This window comes from Pieris brassicae, chromosome 3 (assembly GCF_905147105.1).
Source record: "Pieris brassicae chromosome 3, ilPieBrab1.1, whole genome shotgun sequence".
Classification (NCBI taxonomy): Eukaryota; Metazoa; Arthropoda; class Insecta; order Lepidoptera; family Pieridae; genus Pieris; species Pieris brassicae.
The window spans coordinates 8,468,108-8,483,468 of record NC_059667.1 but is presented as its reverse complement, the minus strand read 5'-3'; the positions used below and the strand labels follow the sequence as shown (position 1 = coordinate 8,483,468).

Below are 15,361 nucleotides of genomic sequence, written 5' to 3'. Positions count from 1 at the left end.
CTACATTCAAACTATTTTAAACGAAGGTCATTAGTAATACCGTTACTAAATTAACTTGTACAATTGTTGGCTATTCAAATTTAAAATCATTTATTTATATAAGTAACACAATGTACACATATGAACGTCAAAAACAGAAATGTATATAAAATGCTTCTGACTGCCAGTTCTCAAATCAAGGGCGTAGCACGGAAGAGAGGAACTAGCATTAAACTCCGCTACTCTTTTTAATTGCCAAGTTTTTCGTTTGTCAGAACGTTTGTAAGGAGCTGCAACCATTACACCATATTTATGACATATTGAGTAATTAATAAAAATTAAAATAAATTAAAAACAAAGATTTGTCCTCTATCAGCAGGAGGCATGGCTAAATAGGAGCACGCTCTTACATTCTAGTGGGAAGAACACGGATATACGTAGTGGAAATAAGTAATATCACCGCATACACGTACAACAATTCAAGTACAACCATTCACCACAAGTAGCACCCGTTCACGGGTACGACGCATGGCCAGCTATCGGCCACCTCGCCATATTTTAGGGAGAGAGACAACCCGATGCATGGACGCCGCCACAAGCACATTTAAGCTAGCATGACGAACTATTCATCGGGAGTGTCTTATATTGCGTGTTAATTACGTTAAAATGAGGATGGAGCGCTTAACGGGACAGGGGAAACAAGCAAACTCCTAAAAAGAAGTGCTAAAGTATGGCCACCAATTATAGAACGCACCTTAGACCGGCTGCTGAATCACAAAGTTTATTGTAACAAGCTGTTTCATATATCACAAGTGCCATATTCATAAAAACTAAGTCTATCGAAATGCACTTTTAACATTTAGCTAAAACGATTCAATGCGCATAAGTGGAAGAACATCTAGTTTTATTTTAAGAAGGCACACCAGCGAAATAAATACAGACACTTACAAAAAACACACGATATAAAAAACACAATAAATGCTTGTTAATCAATGACAAGTGTACACAACATTTAAAGGGAATCGTTACGAAGAAACAACAATAAACAGAAGCATTTCGTTTATTAAAACTTAAACATCAAATACATAATATTTTCTATTTCTTAACCTACATAGTAATAATAATAATTTAAAATTAATAAATGGAATTAAGTACATCAAATAAGTAATAATTATATGCATCATTGACAAAGAATGATACAATTACATTCAAAAGCTTAAAATTCATGCAATGACGAGTAATCATACCAGAAACTAATTACAAAACTTGTAGAAGTCGTTAGTAGCAAATCGTAGTATTTCGATAACATCTTTAATGAAGAAACATTCTCAAACACATTTTAAACAAATAACATTACAAAGTTAGTTTCTATAGTCTTACACGAATATTTCACTAAGGATTTTTTTATTAATTTTATTCACATTTTATTGCATAACAAAAATAATCTATCTCTTTCAGGCACACCTATTTATAACATATATAATAACAAATAGGTCCCATATAATAAATATCTACTAATTTGTAGTAGTACGATTTGTTTAAATTATTTTTTAAGACTATATGCACATGGAAGCCTGCAACGGCTAAAGCCTTTCAATTTATGCTTAATATGTCTTGCTCAAGAGAGCAAGTCATGTTAGAGCATGGGCTAACGACCGAAGAGAAAGATCTCTTCTCTGAGAGTCACCCAAAGAAGGATCTAGAGCGGGCTATCTGTCTCCACCGGTTTCTGTCCAGCTCCTCTGTTAATAACAGAGTTATGGAATATATATCAAAATCATAATTCGATTAAATCTTTTTTTTTAATTTAGATTCTCTTTCTCAGTGAAATTATTCATAAATATAATGGTTTATCGATTTAATAAAATATAATTATAAAAATGTATGTATTGAGTAAAATTGATAAAAAGTAATATCACTTTATTTACAACAGGAGAAAAATAAGATTAAATAAATGAACACAAAGGATGTAAATGGGCGGTCTTCTAATAGCAGTATCTTCCAACCCAAACGTAAATTATAATTTTAGTCATAAAAAAATACAATACCGAACTTAAAACTACACTAAACTACCTGATATAAACATATCAACGGTTTATTGGTACGATGTTGTCAATTGTTTATAAAATATTCAACAATTTTACAAACAAACAACAAATTTTAATACAGAACGTACAATCTATTCGTTATGAGGAATTAACAAACGGCTATTTATATAAACGCGTTCAGTTAATACGGTAAAACTTGCAGGCGCATTTTTTTTAAAAACAATTTGAGCCAGGTCAAACCATCTTAACATTTAAAATATATTTAATGAACAAGAAAAATATCACTTTAGTTATTTGTTCATGACCCAACTAGAATATTAACTTTATAAGAAATATATTGTATTATTATGTATGTTAAGTGTTTGTTTGGCGTTTTAATTTTAAAATTCCTGACGATTAGTCTATGGTTATGGAACGGAAATCTGTTACTTTAAAGTATTCTATGTCAAGTATAGTAAGTACTGCGTATTTATTTGGAGTTTTGAATTTAGAATTCCATGACCATTAGGTTACTGTAAACTGTTACTTATAATGGTTAAAACAGGCAGGCGCTTAACGTGTTTCTAAATTGGACTGCCTATATTTCCTCGCCATAGAACTAAAAATCGCTACATAGACGAATATTCGGATTCGTCAAAATCCCAAGACTTAAATCACACGCCAACCATAAATATTCTATTGAAAAAAACGAAACTTAGTAATGCAAGTTTAGCAGCAAAGTCAGCAAATAAAAATCTTATTTGGTATCACTGTTTTATTTCGTTACTATAAATTATGCTATTGGTTCTGGATCAGGGGCTTTAGGAAGATGATTGCCTTCCATCTTGATTCCATCGATGCCAGCTGAAAACTTGGTGACGTAGAGCTTGCCTGACGATGAGTCTAACGTTACGGAAGGCAAACTTGTTACTTTTAATTGTCAAAACATGAGAGATGCTTATCGTGATTCTAATTTCGATTCCCTGCATTTTATCGTCATTGAATTAAAAATCGCTACAAAGACATTTTTTTTAATTCTAGGGCATAAATCACACGTCAACCAGAGCTAAACATTCTATTGTAAAAAAAAACAAAACGCGAACATAAAAGTTAGTAGAGTCAGCAAATAAAAATCTTATTTGGTATCACTGTTTTATTTCGTTACTATAAATTATGCTATTGGTTCTGGTTCAGGGGCTTTTGGAAGATGATCGCCTTCCATCTTGACTCCATCGATGCCAGCTGAAAACTTAGTGACGTAGAGCTTGCCATCGTCTCCAATAAACGAAACTTCTCCTTCAATAACCAGGACGTAATCCTTTCCATCCGCGGTGGGGACCAGTCTTCCCCGTTCAGAGACTACAGTGCCTTCAGCTGTGACGTAGCGTAAGGCGTACTGACCGAATTCATCGTGAATCTCTTCGTGTTCCAGTGCGGGCAGTCTTCGCCTAGCAATAAGCTGAGCTAGTTCCACATCTGTTTCAAGATCAACTGGAGCACATATTGCGACAGCTACTAACGCTGAGAGAATGATGAACTGAAAAGAAATAGTTGATAAAATCTGTCCTTTACAACATATTATATTTTACATACGGCAAAAATAGTAGTGACCTCTTCAATATTAAGGAACTACTCATATTCACGTAAAAAAAACATAAGTTATAAGTTTTAATTCCAGAATCTAAAGTGCCATAAATGGAAATTTGAAATAGGAACACGCAAACTGCATTTCACACTTACAATATTTACGTAAATTTTACTTACCGACTTCATTTTGGAATAAAAAATTTCTTGACGTGAATATATTTTTTCTCGAGAAACGACTGATACTGTGCCAAATTTTACTCTCATTTTATAGTATTGCTAATTATACAATTACAGGGACTAATGTGTATATAATATGCGATTTGTGCAATAATATTTAGGAATTTGAAAAATGTTACACGAACTGCTTTTGTCGCTCAATTAGTCTTTTGCTTCACAGAAATAAAAGATATCACTTGTATCTTTAAATCTAATCTAAAATAGTCCTAAGTTAAAAAACGAGAGAAAGATTGAAAAAAATCAAGCGCATGATCTTGTGCTTTTAATTTATTTCCAACACACAAATATACATTATTTACAATATTCTTAACCTATAATAATAATAAAAATGTACAAATAGAAAATTAAAACAAATTTAAAAAGTTTGGTCCCTGTGGCTGTGTACCTTTAATGCTGGAAGCATTTTCTTGGTTGTAGTTTTATCAGTCAATAAAATATTATCTTGAACCCCACGCCATATTGTATTTATTTATTTATTATATATATATTTATTTCAGTAATATAACAAAATTGAAATAATTAAATTAAAAGGATCCCTCCTTTTCCTGCGAGCTTATCACTTTCGAGCATATTCCAGGCAACCAATGTGAGAAGAGGAAAAAATTAGATAAGGCAAGCAAGTGCAAAAATTCGTAATACGTTTAGTTATTTAGACAAAACTACAACAGGAACCAAAAACCAATCTTAAAAAGGACACAAGAAAAAGTGCAATTTTAATGTTTGTACAGATCAGCATTCCCCGAGTAAAGACTGCAGTTAGGTTGAAAGAACTTTAAAAATATTTCATACAAAATTTTATGATTTTTGTATTTAAAATTATTGCGTTCATGCTGAGTACACCAGAGTATATAAGCCAGACTAATTGAAGTTTTTCTAAATAAAGCAAGCATTTTGATACTATTAATAATATTAATAGTATCAAAATACTTATATTGTTAAGCCGAGGATCGAGCGTATGACCTCAGGGATGAGTGACGCACGGTAAAGAAGTAGTGTATACAAATTTAATGTTGTGGCAGAAATAAAGATTGTATAATCGCCCCCAGAGTTAAAGTTCGTTTTGTATCTAATACTTATTACATATAGGAAGCATACATCTGGTACAATTAATATATTTACAAAATCGTGATGACATGAATACTCGTGATTTCCTATCAATAGATCTCTTGATCTGTGACTTATAAATGAGCAAAAGGCAAAATAAGGTTCATCACAGGTGAGAGGGAACACATTAGATTCGGGTTTTAGGCAGCTAGGCTCTTTTTAAGAATTATATTATTGACACAATTCCTGACGAAGTACACAATCTATCTCACGTCTAAGTGGCCGAGGTCTTTTTATTATAATATGTAGTAAAATCAAATTTATCAAGAAAGGGTCACTCATATCGCTCTTGATCGTATTCAACGAAGAGGGATTCGAATCGTTGATCACGAGTCACTTTCTGAACTGCTTGATGCCTTGGCGTTGAATAGAGATTGTCATATTCTCACTTACCACGGTGAGAGTTTAGAGGAGTTGTTCGAATAAATACCAACAGTGGCTAACAGAATATGTATCAATTATCAAAAGGCCGCAAAGCATTTGGGGCGTTGTGAATGTTCAATTTTTTTTTGTATGAGGTGAAAATGCGCTTGCGCAGGCCCGCGCCAAGGATATCGAGCGTGACGCGGGGACTGTGGGGCTGGGTCTACACTCAAATCCCTCTGCTATTCAGAGGGGTAGCGAGACCCGACCCACTAAAAACACCTCAGCCCTTCACACGCTCTTAAGATGGGCCCTCGGGGTTCGCCAGGCATTCTACCCAAGGGACCCGGGGTTGTGAATGTTCATAGGCAGCATCACTTAACATCCTCTGAGCCTCCTGTCCGTTTGTCCTCTGTTCTATAATTTTTTTTATATAGATATACAAAAACTCTTTGTGACAATATAACCTTATCAAAATTATATGTACCCATTGTCTACCTGTATTAATGAAACAAACAATATATTCTTATAAAAGTATACTTTATTGTTACAAATAAATTGTATTTTATTGATACTTTACACGTATCCTTGTTTAAGTTTCCTGGAGCCATTAATCATTATCAGTCAAGTAAACAATTTATTTATTAACGCTAGTTACTCATCCTATTATTATATTAGCATAGGTCATATAAGTCTTCTGAGATCCTAGATAGAGTATGTATTCGTTTTGTATAATATTTATATTTATTTTATTATATGCTTTTCAGCCAAGCTTAAGTTTTTAGACAAGACAAGACCGCCGTATGATTTTTCTCTAGATAAATCTTACAGCACAATAATATTTAGAAAAATGTTAATTCAATGGATAGACGTAATTTACAGAAAATATTTTATCAAAGAAGGTAGCAATAGTTGTATAGCTATTTATGAATGTTTAACATAAAAAAAAACTTTTTTATAAATTAATACAATTGTGGGCAGACACGTTCCTAAGGTTTAGATTGCGACAGGAAACAGATAAGTAGTACCTGATCTGATGACTAGATGGCGCTATTATGCGAAGTGATATTCCATACTATAAAAAAGATACAATATATTCCTAAGATACTTTTAAATGAAAAACAATGCAAGTACTATACTAAGATAAAATATAATTTTTTTTAAAGAAGTTTTAATTAACGAGTGACGACGCTATAACCTATTATTTGGAATAAATGAACTCCAAATCTTCACAATACAGGATATAACGTCATCCTCGGTATTTATGTGATCATTTATATAATTGAATATTGTTTACAAATTTTACGGATAGCCTTCCCTGCGGCTCAATATGAAAAAATATTTTGTCTAAAATCGACCTTGATTGCCACGGTAATTGTAGAATAAACATAAGCCACTCAATAGTGACCTTATCTTTTATTGAATTCAAAATTTAAAACTATTTTATACAAATAGTTTCTATTCATAAAGTTGACAAGTTAATCTATAATCAATAATGTAAGGAGTTATTTAAAATTCAAGCTCTTATAATAAGCAAATATTTAATGTCTTTCCTTAATTACATAACTTTGGACGCACAGATTATTCAAGTTGTTTGAAATACGAGTTTGAAAATAATGACTTTTAATTACGGTACTCTGTGCAGAAAATTTCTTACATTTAATTTGTACCAACACAATAACTTTTGCACAATAAAATCAAACTTGAATTTAAAAAAGAACTAATATTTTAAAAACAGAATATCAATATATTTTTTTTATTTTCTCTGCTTTATTGAGCATAGATAAACATAATGACCATTGTGAAAACTAGTTAGTCCCTTTAATTAATGGTGAAGTGAAGTCTTTGTTGTACGCATTGGATTTACAAATATAATTTACGTCGTCGTCGTCGTTATAATTGACGTTGTGTCCTAAAAATTCATTAGAACAATATGATAATAATTTGTAATTCTAATCGTTATATTACATGGTACAGAATAGTATTACCATGTAATAAAAAAACATTCGTTTGTTGGGCAGACAAAAGCCAAGTATGAAATATACCCATCGATAAATGTTTACCTTAATCTACGTGGATTGAAGAACATTTTAGATTCGTAACGTACATCTTCTGGCAAGTAAATAAGTTCGGTCGATCTATGTATCGGCACAGTTTCGTGCCGGCATTTGCGCAATAGGCCGCAACTCCGCGCGTTCTATGACTAACTATAAGGTAATTTTTTAAAAGTAATATTTATTTATAATATTTAAATTTGAAAATACTTAATTCGATTATTTAAGTTGATTTATTTGCGTCAAAGAACATTTGTTTTTGTGAGTTTATATAAAAATATTATTTCCTTTTTGTTGTTGTATTGGACCTTATAGATGTATTGTGATCTTGATTTTGTTTTGATTGTGATTCATTTAAAATGTAATTAACTATTACTATATATACATTTGACTCGTTAATCAGTTTCGTTGTCCTACAGGGAATATTTTCAATACTACAATACTAAACTAAATAAAATAAAATAAAAATAGCCTTCATTCGAGTACTACACTTCACTAAACTACACGTAGTCCAAATCATTATGTTTTACACTAGTACTCCACCTCCGACGGAGTGAAGGCCTCGTCCGAATTCTTCCACTTGTATCTATTCGTCGCGACAATTTTCCAATTCTGCCCCACTGATTTTGTGGGCGTTCTCTCTTTCTTCTTCCCTCTGGTTCATTCCAAGTAAGTGGGACCGGCCCATTTACACTTTAATTATTTTGTATGTATTACGACGTGTTTTATGTTTGTATGGCTTCATATCACACAAACTTCTATCGAAGAATCGTACGCTCTATAGCTCTTTGGCATACTCCAGTCTTCTTTATCAGCACCTAATTGAAAATCCACGTTTGGCATCCATATGACAGACATTCCAGTACAGTTAACCCATTGCTATACTAAATGGTTATATACATCGTCGGCATTTTAGGCAGTTTTATTTTTAAATATTTCTCTAAAGCTTACGGTCTTACAACATGAGTAGTGTTAGTTAGGAACTTTTTAATTAGCACAAATAATCGAGATGTAAATAACCGATTATAATTGCATTCTTTTCAAGCAACAAAGTACACAGAAGTGTTAAAATAATTGAATTAATTATAAATATTAATTATTCACATAAACAGTTCATCGTAGAGTATTCTTAAAGTACCAATACTTACTTAATAAATCTACGATTATATAAATAAGTGTTGTACGCTTACCCATGTTTATTATATATAATTTAAATATTAAGTTATGTGCTGTTTGCAGATGTTCCTTATTTCATATTTTAATCAATATAAAAATAAAATTGTCATATGCTAGGTGCATTTCTTTATATCTATCGTAGATCTGTGGAAGTCTGAGATCAGAATTCTGTGCATATATTTTTTAGTATTGGCTTCGCCCGTGAGGATAGTGTTAGTGAATTTTTGTACAAATTATATTATTTAACCGAGAGGCAATTAAATATAATTTTTTTACGCTTTAATCTTTTTAAATATCATATGCAATGGGCGGTTGAAAATTGACTTGTAAAAACCGCTAAAGGTTCAAGATTGGTAAATCTTAAATCGACATTTAAATGAAATTTATCATTGTCTCACGTATAAGAAAACATATTTTTCGTGCTCTTTAAATATTCTTAATACTAGTATATGTATATAATTCATTTCCAATAATAATCTTAGGCGGAAGTTAAAATTGTAAATCGTTATACAATCAATTTCTTCTGATGGCCAAGGTAATCCTCTAATTTGCAATTCATGAGTAATAAAAAATTGAATATTACCAATAGAATTAGACAAGCACAATAAAATTCATTGAAATTAACGAATATTCACATCGATAAAGATATTTACGATCAAAATATTATATATAATTACAAAATTTTGCTTAAAGGTAGGCCCAAAATAACTTGTATTAATATATGCGGCTTTGAGGTATTGTGTTCGTTGTTGTTCGTTATGTCATCGTCAAATTCAGAGACGTGTTAAGTATGTACTGACGTCGTATTATGTACTATTACTGCGTATAAACATCCGTCTACTGAAGAAGTTATGGCCATAAATAATTGGGTAATAATATTTATAGCTGTGTCCTATTTTCTAAGTTATTATATTCACTGTTAAGTCTTCAGCTTTTTAATATCAGTTTGGAATTCGAATACAGTTCTTTTATCCTCTAAAAGACAAAGATGATCATAAAAATATTACATAAGAAGAATTTAAACGAAATAATGATGGTAAAAACAATTAGTGTGCAGATGGCTACGGAAGGAAGTCAACTACTTCACTTAAAGAATGAGCCATGCGGTTTTTAAGCTTATTATATGTTACACACAGGATAATATTTTAAGAAGCTATATCTGCTTTATACTTTGTGACGCATTATATGTAAAAATTTAAAAATGAATCAAATTATACATAAAAATATATTTTATTTTTATTTACAATAACTACTACTAACTTTTTTCCTACAGACACGAGATCGACTCAATACGATCACCGTGCGATCGGAGATCTTTAGCCGGTGTTAGCTTATACAAATTGCTAAATAAACAAATATCTCAATCTCCCTTACTCATTCCCAAAATTTTCAAATTCTGAGTACAAAAACAAACCTAGGTGTTCAGGCACCTCTCTTTCGAATTCTTCGCGATTATAACGGATTAAACAGTATTTAAAAGATAGCATTGTTAACTGTCTATCTCGTACCTAATCCGCTGTTTTGCTGCTAATTTTTTTACTGCTTAACAAACATTTCTGTTACTTTCATTTTATCTTGAATATATTTCTTGTAACATTTGTGTATCACCTAAATTGTCATAAATTTTAGATAAAAGAGTTTATAACTTGTACCGTAGTTATAGTATTATGTATAATGTGTGCTTTAATAAATTAATAACTATATGTTTTCAATTTCAGAATGGTGTTCGCTAAAGTACTAATTACTTTATCCATAATAACAGTATTGTCAAGAAATGTAAATGGAGTCGATAAATATACTGATGAGAACCGACCCTACGAGTTTGGCTTCACCATAGATGGTGAACAGCATCGGCATGAGAAGAAAGGTAGCTCTATATTTTTATGAATCCATTTAAGCTCAAAAAAAAGTTATAACTTATCCATACTATATTTTTAAAAGCCTATGGATACCAGGTAGGGCGCTTATTTGGCGGCTAGCTTACGCTATCGTGTCGGATAATTTAGAAAATGAACTCATATGGTGAGATAATACATATCACACCCTAACCGTCAAGCGTCGCCTCCGTAATGGGAATTGAATTTTGAAAATAAACTGTCGGCGCGGATTTCACCGCAGTGAGCGACAGCGCGTGTGTGGTTCGTGGTTAGATACTCTAGAACACTGATTTCCACGCGGCCACGCCCCACGGGACAATTTGATTAATAAGAGGGGCTTTTCGAGTAGAAGATCGACGGTTTTCATTACGTATTGTAAGTAACTGTGTTTTGTTAACAATTTTCCAATGATTTCTTTCTAAAACCTGCCATTTACATTAATTACAGGCCTTAGGTATTTTTAATTCGTGTTTACAATATAAGTATATTGATACTATTAATATTATTAATACTATATTGATCACTGTTAGCCTAGTGGCTTTATCGTGCGACTTTCACCCCCTGAGATCGTAGGTTCGATCCCCGGCTGTGCACCAAAGGACTTTCTTTCTATGAGCGCATTAAGCATTAGCTCGAACGGCGAAGGTAAACATCGTGAGGAAACCGGTTTGCCGTAGACCCGAAAGTTCGACGGCGTGCGTCAGGCACAGAAGGCTGATCACCTACTTATCTATTAGATTAACAAATGATCATAAAACAGATAAAGAAATCTGAGGCCCAGACCTAAAAAGATTGTAGCGCCATTGATTTATTTATTAGTACTACTATACTTAAGTCTCATTTCGCATTAACAATAACCTAATTATTTAAAGTTCTATATATTTGAAATTCTAGTCTAATAATGAAAATAATAATTGTATATTAAATTATAAGTTTAAAGCTAAACTGTTTGTAAATGTAACTAATTAACAATAATTAATCACATCTGTTTTTTAAATCCAATCAAATTTGTTAATTATTAAAGTTGATCAATAAATTATAGCAGATTACTTCAATCCGCGTAGATATTTTTAAAATTTTCCTGTCTATGTATTTTATGCTGATTAGGGACATTGATCACGTATCACGTGTTTTTAACGTAAAAAAGTTAAAGGGGTGGGTGGGAGTTTAACGGAACAGTGTAGAGATTTTATTTAAAAAAATGTTCTAAAAGTGTTTTCATTAAATGAATCTACTGTCAAAAGTTTAGATTATAATCTCGTAAATCCCGTCCGTTAATTCCATGTCTCGAAGGTAATTCGTAAAGTTGTGTTAATATTTTCAGGATCATGGCATATTAAAAATGTTATTTTTATCAATTCTCTATTTAAGGGGAGGTTTTCAGTTTGATATAATGTATTCTGCAGAGCGAAACATTCACGAGTTTAAAATCGAGTATATTCTCGTAAGCAGTGGGCCTAATGGCTTCAGCGTACGACTCTCATCCCTGAGGTCTTAGGTTCTATCCCCGGCTATGCACCAATGGATTTTCGTTCTATGTGCGCATTTAGCATTAGCTCGATCAGTGAAGGAAAACATCGTGAGGAAACCGGCCTGCCTTAGGCCCGAAAGTTTGACGGCCTGCGTCAGGCACAGAAGGCTGATCAGTGATTACCTACTGGCCTATTCGATTAACGAATGATCATGAAACAGACATAGAAATCTAAGGCCCAGCCCATTGATTTTTTTTATAATTTTTTATATGGCTGTTATCTGGTCAATTTTTTAGATAATTGACTGTATATTAATATTTTGTCTTTCTTCTAGCGTGTGCAATAAAGAAACAATGTGTTTTCAGATGAAAACGGGATAATAATGGGTGAATTTGGATTCATCACGGCCGATGGAGTATACCACGTGACAGTCTATGCAACCGACGAAAATGGCGCTTTCAAAATATTGTCTATGAAAAATATACGCGTTAAGCCATGTAAGTTCCTAACGCTGTTTAATAAAACTGCTGTTGAGCAACCATCTCTATTATATATGAATACGAGATATGTCCAACAGTTATCTTAATCAAATTCAAATAAAATAAATTTATTTTAATATTCAAATTATTAATATTTCGCCTGTATTACAACTTAATGTTTTTAAAATCACTGCATTAAAATATTGACTTTTGTCCTCATATGTCGTTCATATTCTGTTACTAATTAGATCTGACATTAAAATTACATCATACTACAAACATAAATTAATATAACAAAAAACAATAACTAACCTTAAAATATATTAACTAAAATAAATTATTAGAAGGAGTTCCTTTAGGCATAGTTCCGAAGATACTAGCAGCGTTCCCCTTTTGTATAGCTAAACTATTTCTTTGTCCGAGGTAGCTGCTAGCTCTTCGGTCTCCTGTGATGTCGACTAACCTTTTTCGCTATTTCCATAAAATGCCCTATAGCACTAGAACCCCACGGACCAAGGGTCTCAACACCGAATGGGTCCAAATCATATTCGGAGCCTAGAACTCTATATTTGCATGCTTTAAGTTTCTCAGCCGCACCACAAGCCGCACGAGCTCTGTTCTTGGTTCCATATAGATAGCACGGGGCCAGTGTGTCTAAACTGGTTGCATCCCATACCAGCACGCATGGAATCGGACTCGATGATATCGAAAAGTGCGGCATGTCTCGATAATCCTGCACTTTTTGTGTACTACAGCTCAAAATATTAAGATAATTATATCTCAGTGCATCAATGTTTAATGGTATTATAATGTCTACGAGCAAAGCTTTTTTACTTACTCTGTGCTAATAAATGTTTTATATAAAAAATTCAGATCCTGGAACTACTTCTCAAAATTCACGGACTGGTCATTCGTTGGCTCTAACAAGCACTTCAAAAACTCCATCAAGCCCAATTGAAACAAATGCAGCGCCTTACAAAAATACGCCGCTATTACGGACGTCGCTTACTTCATCAATTGAAAGCAATAACCATCCAAACATCGAAAACAGTCCAAAGCCGTCATTGCAAATAGTAAAACAACCAGCTGCACCTGTACAGGCCTGCTCTCATTGTAGTTTACCCACAACTACTACAGTTGCACTAAGAATTGATCCACCAACTATTAATCAACAAAATCCATATAACTCTCAAGCTAATCAAGAAGGTAAAATAGACAATAGTTTAGTTGAAAAGAAATATAATCAGTTTACGAATAAAGCCACGCAAAACTACGAACCGCAATCAGCTCATGAACCGCAGACAAACGTCCTAAATAGTTACCAAGGAAGCTCTCAAGCAACACCTGAAGTTTCCAATCAAGGTCTAAATAGAAGAGCAGAATTACCACAGCGAGCATTAACTACCCCAAACAACCCAGGTCAACAAAACTACAATCAAGGAACATCCTACGAAAATGCACAAGGTGATAACAGGTCGCAAAATATTGGACCAAATAACAATTATGATAATACAGACCAAGTACCAAATAATCCATCCATTAATCTCCTTCGATCTGGATTTAATACTCAAAATCCGGAAATAAGTGTCCCAAATAGTGAAATTGAACTTCCTCTTGGTAATTCATATCAAGGAATACCCCAGAACTACGCACAAAGTCAAAGTGTCTCAAACTCACCAAGTCAATCAATTACAAGTGAGCGTAACCCGAAGAGTTACGAACCAAATATAGGAGTTCCCCAAAGCAATGTAGGAGGTGTAAACCTTAATGAATACGACACAACAAACTTGGAACCTCCAAAATCACCAAAACTACTATCAGCTCAAATGCAAATAGTTGATAAAAACACGGATATTTATCACAAAAATCCTGGTGAGAAAGATGGACTCCCAGAAGGTGTTACAAAAGATTATATGATGGGTGTGTTATACGTTTTTAACTACACGATTGGTTTCCATGGGCACTATGAAAAGGGATTTGCTGATGGTTCAAAGGAAGGATACTACTACGTGACGGGTAGAAACGGAGTCAGAACACGCGTAGATTATGAAGCTGATGAAAAAGGTTTCCGTCCTAAGATTACTGAAGAGGTGCTTGATTTGATTTCTGATGAAGTGCCAAAACCTGAGACGGAGAAAGAACCACGGTACGGGCTTAAAAGCTATGAATTCAAATGGCTTTATTTCCCAGTCGGCTCATAACACTGATAAAATCGTCCGAGGACTGACCTTGTTAAACTATGTTCTTTAGTTTGTAAAAATAAATGAAATCACTGCCAAATTAAATTAAAATAACTAATATACTCCCATATGAATAAGATATTAATGTCAATAATATAAGAGTTTTTTTTAAATTTGACACGGCTTGACTATACTGGATATGAATGGATAATACAACAATAATCTATTTCAATCAAAAGCTGGCCGTAAATAGGTTTTTTTTTTAATTTTAGCGGACCGTTTTAATTTTATTTTCTTGTAAAGAATCGTTCTCCTCATTATATGAGAGTTCAAAATTGTACGCCTATTTTTTATACAACGCAATTAGTACTAACTGCTTCCAGCTGTTTATAAATGATAGGCTTAAATTTAATTAAATTAACGAATGGAAGATATAATACAGTATATTATGAGTTGATAAAAACAATTATCAAATAAAACCATTTTTATACGATTTTGACTTAATTTTACCTTTACCTGTGACTGCGTGATAGTTATCAGCGATGCTTCATTGTCCTATACAGTACAGGTTTTTTGTAAAATTGTACGCCTAATAATTTTACGCTTAAATATTCATTAATAAGTAGGATCTGCTTATTTATAGCCAAAACTGTAATAAAATATATATTTAAATGTACAGAAAAATGTTAATTCGAAAAATATTTATAATAATAACCGGGAACAGGAGAAAATTCACAGAAAAGTAACCAAAACTGTCCTTAATAACATCTGTATACGTTCCATAGACAATAATTTGTATTCGATACTAAACTAGCGCTAATACGTA

The 15,361-nt window shown here is 32.7% G+C and overlaps 2 protein-coding genes across 3 annotated transcripts; one reads left to right on the top strand and one right to left on the bottom strand.

The window, feature by feature from the left end:
- Positions 1-3,177: 3,177 nt before the first annotated feature.
- LOC123707769 (cuticle protein CP14.6-like) lies at positions 3,178-3,779 on the bottom strand. Its single transcript, XM_045658108.1, has 2 exons — positions 3,771-3,779; positions 3,178-3,543 (listed from the first exon to the last, which is right to left on the bottom strand). The coding sequence occupies exons 1-2, from the start codon at positions 3,777-3,779 to the stop codon at positions 3,178-3,180; spliced, it is 375 nt and encodes a 124-aa protein (XP_045514064.1).
- A 3,645-nt stretch (positions 3,780-7,424) lies between these two features.
- Positions 7,425-15,029, top strand: LOC123707549 (protein lethal(3)malignant blood neoplasm 1-like). 2 transcript variants are annotated; one of them, XM_045657673.1, is made up of 4 exons: positions 7,425-7,511; positions 10,246-10,394; positions 12,242-12,373; positions 13,229-15,029. In XM_045657673.1, the coding sequence occupies exons 2-4, from the start codon at positions 10,247-10,249 to the stop codon at positions 14,554-14,556; spliced, it is 1,608 nt and encodes a 535-aa protein (XP_045513629.1). In that variant the 5' UTR covers positions 7,425-7,511; position 10,246; the 3' UTR covers positions 14,557-15,029. The 2 variants fall into 2 exon arrangements, with proteins under 2 accessions (XP_045513629.1, XP_045513630.1); XM_045657674.1 differs by lacking the exon at positions 7,425-7,511 and adding an exon at positions 9,350-9,396.
- Positions 15,030-15,361: the final 332 nt, after the last annotated feature.